This window comes from Perca flavescens, chromosome 19, assembly GCF_004354835.1.
Source record: "Perca flavescens isolate YP-PL-M2 chromosome 19, PFLA_1.0, whole genome shotgun sequence".
Classification (NCBI taxonomy): domain Eukaryota; kingdom Metazoa; phylum Chordata; class Actinopteri; order Perciformes; family Percidae; genus Perca; species Perca flavescens.
In genome coordinates this window covers 14,772,615-14,781,208 of record NC_041349.1, presented here as the reverse complement: position 1 = coordinate 14,781,208, position 8,594 = coordinate 14,772,615, and the positions used below count along the sequence as shown (strand labels likewise).

Sequence of the window (8,594 nt, the reverse complement as noted above, 5' to 3'; positions counted from 1 at the left end):
AAGGCTCTGGGTGTGGAGGGGTTGTCCTGGTTGACACGCCTCTTCAACATTGCGTGGAAGTCTGGGACGGTGCCAAAGGAGTGGCAGACTGGGGTGGTGGTTCCTCTTTTTAAAAAGGGGGACCAGAGGGTGTGTGCCAATTATAGGGTATCACACTTCTCAGCCTCCCTGGTAAAGTCTACTCCAAGGTGCTGGAAAGGAGGGTTCGGCCGATAGTCGAACCTCGGGTTGAGGAGGAACAATGCGGATTCCGTCCTGGTCGTGGAACAACGGACCAGCTCTTCACTCGCAAGGATCCTGGAGGGAGCCTGGGAGTATGCCCAACCGGTCTACATGTGTTTTGTGGATTTGGAGAAGGCGTATGACCGGGTCCCCGGGAGATACTGTGGGAGGTGCTGCGGGAGTATGGGGTGAGGGGTCTCTACTCAGGGCCATCCAATCTCTGTATGACCAAAGTGAGAGCTGTGTCCGGGTTCTCGGTAGTAAGTCGGACTCGTTTCAGGTGAGGGTTGGCCTCCGCCAGGGCTGCGCTTTGTCACCAATCCTGTTTGTAATATTTATGGACAGGATATCGAGGCGTAGTCGGGGTGGGGAGGGGTTGCAGTTTGGTGGGCTGGGGATCTCATCGCTGCTCTTTGCAGATGATGTGGTCCTGATGGCATCATCGGCCTGCGACCTTCAGCACTCACTGGATCGGTTCGCAACCGAGTGTGAAGCGGTTGGGATGAGGATCAGCACCTCTAAATCGGAGGCCATGGTTCTCAGCAGGAAACCGATGGAATGCCTTCTCCAGGTAGGGAATGAGTCCTTACCCCAAGTGAAGGAGTTCAAGTACCTTGGGGTTTTGTTCGCGAGTGAGGGACAATGGAGCGGGAGATTGGTCGGAGAATCGGGCGCAGCGGGTGCGGTATTGCATTCAATCTATCGCACCGTTGGACGAAAAGAGAGCTGAGCCAGAAGGCAAAGCTCTCGATCTACCGGTCAGTTCGTTCCTACCCTCACCTATGGTCATGAAGGCTGGGTCATGACTGAAAGAACGAGATCCAGGGTACAAGCGGCCGAAATGGGTTTCCTCAGGAGGGTGGCTGGCGTCTCCCTTAGAGATAGGGTGAGAAGCTCAGTCATCCGTGAGGAGCTCGGAGTAGAGCCGCTGCTCCTTTGCGTCGAAAGGAGCCAGTTGAGGTGGTTCGGGCATCTGGTAAGGATGCCCCCTGGGCGCCTCCCTAGGGAGGTGTTCCAGGCACGTCCAGCTGGGAGGAGGCCTCGGGGAAGACCCAGGACTAGGTGGAGGGATTATATCTCCAACCTGGCCTGGGAACGCCTCGGGATCCCCCAGTCGGAGCTGGTTAATGTTGCTCGGGAAAGGGAAGTTTGGGGTCCCCTGCTGGAGCTGCTCCCCCCGCGACCCGACACCGGATAAGCGGACGAAGATGGATGGATGGATGGATGGAGATGTTTACATCCATCTTCACACAGAAATGAATAGATTCACGGGATACACATCGAATCTCACATTTGAGTGACCAGGAAACCACTAAAGGTTGTATGGAAGTCGGATCCCCAAACACGTGAGTTTGAAGCCAAGCGCACATACACCTGGTCTCTTGGCTGCAGCTGCAGGAATGCTGCGTTTCCTCCGTTATCAGCGGTGTCAGAGTCTGAGCGGTGATCATGGGCCATGACCACCAGGTCATTGTTCTTGTACAGCAACAGCTTTCCCTCTTTTTCTCCTCCAGCATGATAGAATATTGTAAAATAATAAACACCTGCAACAGGTGCAGTGAAGATACCTGTGGAAACAGCAACCTAAAAATAAGTTTTTTTCCCTTCAAATTTATAGATTCAAGACGGTTCTTAGACAGAGTGATTAGTAGACAGGAAGGCAGTCTATTTTTCTTGATGTTTTTGGGTAACATATTTGTACTTGATAGATTTATGTATTGTGTGTTACCTTCTGTACTTAACGTGCATCTTTTTCTGACAGCTAGTGTGTGTACGTGTTGTTTTCGCTTCAGGTGTACCAGGTCTGGCATGAATGGAGAGAAACCTATCTAGCAGGATCTCTCTCTCTCTCTCTCTCTCTCTCTCTCTCTGTCTCTCTCTCACCTTTGGCTTCAGCTGCAGCAGCATGAGAGGTGACTTGCCTAATTTGTTGTTGTTGTGCTCAACAATCATAGCCTTATTTTGTTTGGTTTCTGATGTTGGTTTAGGTTAGGGGGTGGGCCCCAGTCCCAGCTTTCTTTAGTATTTGTTTTCCGGGGTCACATTAAAATAAAATCCTCTTATCAGTTATTCCTTGTCTTTGTAAATTATTTCACTGAACTTTTTAAAATGAAAACATTTCTGGTGCACACACCAAAGCCTTGACAACTTTTCAAATTGTATTCATTTTACTTGTTTATCTGCAGCGCGAGACTAGAGCTAGCCTTCAGTAACACTATTACTGTGCGAGCCACAGGCATCATTTGGACCGTTTCCATGTAGTTACATATTACTGATATGGTCATAACCACTACAGTGCTCCTATTTTTGAGGGGGAAATAAACTTCAAGTTTTCATCACGAAGGCATGACCTCTGTGATCGACTCTTCTGAGCTTTCGGTGAAGCAACCGATGGAAAAGAGATAGGTGACAGTAGAAAGTTTGAATTTAAACGGTTTCTTCACAATGTCTGAGTTGAAAACGCATCTTGTTGCAAATTGGCCGGATTTCTCTTTTAATGCATTTGTCTTAACAAAAAACTACATAGCATTCAACATGATTTATTTACATCTTCCTTAATCTACTCAATGTTTGTAATAACACTGATGCACAACAAGCCTAAACCTGCAGGAGACTGTGAGTGTTACCTGTGGATGGACTGTAGGCATCACCGATGTTTGTTATCACTCTTTTGTAGATTAAAGTTGTGTCTGTGTTGAAGGGTCCAATGGGTTTTTCACCTTGTCCTACTACTGTACTGAATATCACCTTGGTCCTTTCTGTGTGAAACAAAACATTCTGATCACTAAAGAATTTCCAGTGACTTCTCATGTTTTTTTTTTTTTTTTTTTTGTTTTTATCAAATCAGCATTAGTTTTTTCTAATACTGACTAGAGGAAAAAAAAATTTTTTTATTACACTACTTCCATTTTTTGTCATTTAGAAATTGTTTTGTTTCAATTAAAGTAATCATGTATATTTCATATATTCTTCAATAGTCTTTATATTTTGCTTTACCTTTGTTTCTCAGTTCCAGAATCTGGTTTTTACTCTCCTTCAGTCCGGTTTCACTGGCTGCCAGTCTGGTTTCACTGGCTGCCAGTCTGGTTTCACTGGCTGCCAGTCTGGTTTCCACAGATGTGAGTTTTTCTCTCATGGCACCAAACTCTGTCAGGAGATCACACATGTCAGGATAACAGGATTTTGTTTCACCAATTTCTTCTGTTTCAGTAGCATCAGTAGTATCATCCTGGGCCAAAATCAAGCCGCAGGACATCGACACAAACAATAAAATGGTGAAATTCATCTTCCAAATTGATCCAAGATCGCTCAGTCACCTAAACTCTGACTGATGTGATCCCTCTGGCTACTTTTATTGTGTTTATTGATGACCTGTTAATATTTAACATCCCATTCAATTTTTATTGAATTTACTTTATTATCGTGTTGTGAAGCTCTGTGGATGAGCAATGAGGAAATAATAATATAGTTACTGGCAACTCAATTATATCAATCATTAATGTGATGTTCAAAGATAGATTTTTCACTGATCTTACAAGACGATGTTAGAAATTCAAACTGCTTTTATTGTTCTCCAAATTCATCCCAAATGTCCCAGGATGTCACAGAAACCTCCTGTTTTTTATTTAGTGTTGTATAATTGGGGAAGACTACTTGCAGCTCATGAATCAACAAATGATAAACAAATGAAATATATACTGTAAGTATAAGTGTTGTAGAATAGAGCCATACTATTCAGTAACAGTCTGCCCACTTCCATGGCATGGATCCACCCACTCTCACCTGACTTCACTCACTCCTAATCAGGTCTACTCTGTAAGTCCCACCAGTTTCCTTTGTTCTGTCTGGCAGCAACATGAAGCATCATGTGATGGCCCTCTGCCCCTGTGATTCAGAGACAAACCTATGGTTGTGCATGATTAAAAAGAAACATAATCGTCAAGCCTCATCATCTCATATTGCTCTAAATGTGTGCATATAGTGACAATAAATGGCTTGAATGGAAACATCAGTTTCCTTCCTACATAATGTACTGTGGTGATGCTCAAACTCCTGTCAGCCAATCCTAGTAATAAATTCTACACGTGTCAATATGTTTCTATTCACTTTATTTTCAGCTTGTAAATTATTTCTGGAGCAAGATATCTGAGCTGTCTTGGCTGTAATAGCATGAAGCAACAACCAACTCCGACTATATCAACAAAATAAACTAATATACAAATCTCTTATTCAGTGTCTGTTTCCCTGACATAAATCTGAGAGGTTGGGGATGTGGTACATTTACGGGAACTCTAGCTTCGAGGAAACGGTTGCATATATCATTCAACCCTTTTCTCATTGTATGACTTGTTTTTGAAATTGCTAAACCATATTGCCCTGGAGTTGTTTTAGATATCAGTACCTTATTAGCTGACAACAGTAGATTATTGACAGGCACATAAACAGACTATGATCCATGACATGCTGCATCCAGGCGCGGATTAATCCACAGGCTTGTGAGGCTGCAGCCTAGGGGCCCCACGTGTGCAGGGGCCCCGGATTAGCCAGACAATTTATTATTATATTGAATTTACTTCAGCGCGAAAAAAAAAGACCCTAATTGGCACATAAGAAAAATTTAGTTTTTAATTGGCCCATTGTTTTTTCAATTGACTCTGGGCTGGCCAAAAAACACTTTAGTCAAAAATATCACATAGACTATTTTTTTCCATACACCCCTTACTTTCAAATTGAAATGGACTAGTCCATAACGGTGCGCGGCGCGAAAGATAAACACAGTGACAGGAGAGCTGGGAAATACACAAACAGAGACGAAGCTAGCGAGTCTAAAAAAAGAAAAAAGACAACGATAAGTATTTGGCAACGCTGCCAAAGATGACAAACTTTTTTTACGACTACTGTTGGGGATACAGACATGAAGAACAACAGTCCAAAGCGATGAATATGCCGCTACAGCAGCAGCTAGCTGTGAGGTGGCGCTAGGTGAGGATAAGGTTAACCAAGACAATGAAGAGGACAGCATATCTTTAAACAGCACCCTCTTTGGGATTTCTGCCTGCATGCAGTTTCGGGTGTGCATCTGCCAGGCTAGAACAGTGATAGAGATCATGGAGAAGAAACGCAAAGGAGGTGCTGAGAAGCTATGTGAGAAAAAAAACGCTGCCAAATGTGTCAAATGGACATGTTTTGGCCAGTAGCAGGACCTTCATCAGCTCCCGTGGCCGATGATAGCGGTGCTGGTGTCGGCTACAGTGACATGCACAGTGAGGAGGAGACTCAGGAGGAGAGGGACAGAGATGAGGGAATAAGCTACAACCGGCTGCGGTAAACACAACTCCCCTTAAAACACTTAACCCCTTGATAAAACTGAGTGGTGGACAAACGGTTGATGATAACACTACAACAATAAAAGAAATAGGCATGCTATACTGTATCATTGCATTAGTTTGGCTACATGCGCGGGTATCTGAGTCTTGACTGATCATTTTCTCACCGTTTTATTATTATTAGGCAATATTAGCCTACCTTTCATTCAACAAAGTAGCCTACATCTTAATAATAAGCAAAACACCACCTTAAGGTTCATCAAACCTTAAGCTTGTGCTTGTGCATTTGTGTCCTTAAAGTAGCCAAGATAAACGTTGCACATCATGCAAGCTTTCTTAATGAGAATTGTAGCTTTTCTATCTGCATTGGCAGACAAAAACTCATGCTAGACCTCTTGAAATTAAAGCACAGGGCCTCTTCAGTCGTGAAATGATAATATATATATTGTTTTATGATTCATGAGGAGTATACCGTTTTATTATATTAATAAATGGCACTTTTTTGTATTTAATGTGTCAACTCTCAATGATTCTTGCTTACCCCTTACATGGCGTTAATAGTTTTAAGGAGTAGGAGTTGCTTTACACATTCAGGGCAGAGCAAGGACGGATGGTATTTGTGATCTTATGTGGTGTGCCGGTCTGGGCCAAAATGCCAGGGCCAATTTTTGGTCCCAGTCCGTCCCTTCTACTACCTATAGCTCGGATCCTGCATCTGAATTCTAAAAAAAAATTCTAAAGGCGTGATGATTATGCAACAATATGTAGCCTACATGTTGTGCTGCTGTTTCATTATTGTTGTTAATAACCGTGTTATGTGCTGCTGCTGCTGTTTTTTATTTTTATTTTATTCACAGTTTAGTGTATTGCACAGTGGTTTGTGTCTCAGTAATGATCAGTGGTGGAATTTAACTAAGCACATGTACTCTAGTACTGTACTTGAGTCCAAATGTTGAGTTACTTGAGTCTTTTCTTTTCATGCCGCTTTCTACTTCTACTCCGTTACATTTCAGAGAGAAATATTGTACTTTTTACTCCACTACATTGATCTGTTACAGCTTTAGTTACTAGTTACTTTAGTTACTCCACTACATTCATCTGTTACAGCTTTAGTTACTTTAGTTACTGCACTACATTCATCTGTTACAGCTTTAGTTACTAGTTACTCCGCTACATTCATCTGTTACAGCTTTAGTTACTAGTTACGTTAGTTACTCCGCTACATTCATCTGTTACAGCTTTAGTTACTAGTTACTTTAGTTACTCCACAACATTCATCTGTTACAGCTTTAGTTACTAGTTACTTTAGTTACTCCACTACATTCATCTGTTACAGCTTTAGTTACTAGTTACTTTACACATTAAGATTTCTGCACACAAAACACATGTAATTTATAAAATGTGATGTTTGATTCTAAACTAAACTAGCCAACAATATAACAGCCTACAAGTCAGCTGAGATGAATAGACCATTAAACACTAGTTGATTGACAGTACTGTTTGGTTTGTTTAAAAAATATGAGGATTTTTTGGTACTTTCACTTTTAATATTTCAAGTACATTTTTCTGATGATACTTACATACTTTTACTTAAGTAACATTTTCAATGCAGGACAGTATGGTATTAGTACTTTTACTGAAGTAAAAGATCTGAATACTTCTTCCACCACTGGTAGTGATGTTGTGATTTTGCCTCAGTAAAACCAGGTGTTCTGCACTGCTGCAGATGCTGTAGCCTACCTGTTGGTTTATAAAGATAAAAGTGATTAACAGCTTGCTGTTGAACTGTGAATCCAGGGAATTCTGCTGCTTTGCTGTTTAGTTACATTTTCATTGTAATTGTTTTGGTGCTGTGGTGGCAGAGGATAATATCTGGTATTCTTTCCACTTACATCTCTGTTGATGTTAGTTTTATGATGTAGTTTTCTCATTTTACTTATGTGGTGTGGTGGTAGTTTGTGTGTGTGTGTGTGTGTGTGTGTGTGTGTGTGTGTGTGTGTGTGTGTGTGTGTGTGTGTGTCAGTTAAAATTATTATTATTATTATTTGTGTGTGGACCATGTATGGCACTAAATACATTTTTCCAGTAAAGCACAATGATTAAAGGGGGGCCTCACACAAAGAGCAGCCTAGGGGCCCCTGACCACCTTAATCCGCCCCTGGCTGCATCAAAACATAAAAAGAGTTGTCTGTCTCTATGTGTCAGTCCTGTGATTGACTGGTGTCCTGTCCAGGATATAACTCATCTCTTGCCCAATGTCACGTGGGATCGGCTTCACCTTGTTACCCTCCAAAGCGTGAGAGAGTATAGATATCGGATTGACTATGAATTGCCTTTGCATATGAAAAGTGCAAAACAAATGAACCTAACCCTTGCCCACAAAGAGATACTTCAAGTGGAACTCCTGCACTGGCTCGGCACAACACAAGGTTCTCATTATAAGTGCCTCAATAGACACAAAAGGGGTCGAATCATGGGTGGAAACAGATTATTGTTTTATTTACATTACAATTCTCACTTTAACTGTTTAATACTTGTTTTGTTTTTTTCTTTCTATGCAGTTGTTATGCAATGCCACTAAAATGTATAATTTGTTCAACCAGCTATCACATTTTAGAATTCTATTTTCTGTGAATTAAAAGAAAAGTTTTGAGGCATTTGATTGGTTTAATAAAAAGATAGCAAACCTACAGTATACACCACTTTGGCATTCTCATTTAAGTTTTAAATTTAAAAAAGTTGAAAGCTGAAAGGATTAACAGTCTAAACAAGGACAATAGAAAGACAAGAGTTTAAAAAGTGTATATAAAATTCACAACATACAAAATGTACAATGAGTGCATTTTTTAATCTGCAGTATAGAGTACAGTTAAGTACAGTTTACTTGTGATAATTGGAATGAGTTAAAATGAACATACATTTTAAATACTCATTTCAGACAGAGATACAAAATGATAAAGAAAAAAAGAAATATCTATGATTTCAGATCTGTTAAGCCATTTAACATTTTGATGATAATGACAAATGAATCATATTCACTGTTTC

The 8,594-nt window shown here is 41.2% G+C and overlaps 1 protein-coding gene across 1 annotated transcript; it reads right to left on the bottom strand.

Annotated features, from left to right (window-relative positions):
- Positions 1 to 1,509: 1,509 nt before the first annotated feature.
- LOC114545375 (collagen alpha-2(VIII) chain-like) lies at positions 1,510 to 3,388 on the bottom strand. The gene is made up of 3 exons (XM_028563648.1): positions 3,220 to 3,388; positions 2,850 to 2,981; positions 1,510 to 1,790 (listed from the first exon to the last, which is right to left on the bottom strand). The coding sequence occupies exons 1-3, from the start codon at positions 3,386 to 3,388 to the stop codon at positions 1,510 to 1,512; spliced, it is 582 nt and encodes a 193-aa protein (XP_028419449.1).
- Between the last annotated feature and the right edge of the window lie 5,206 nt (positions 3,389 to 8,594).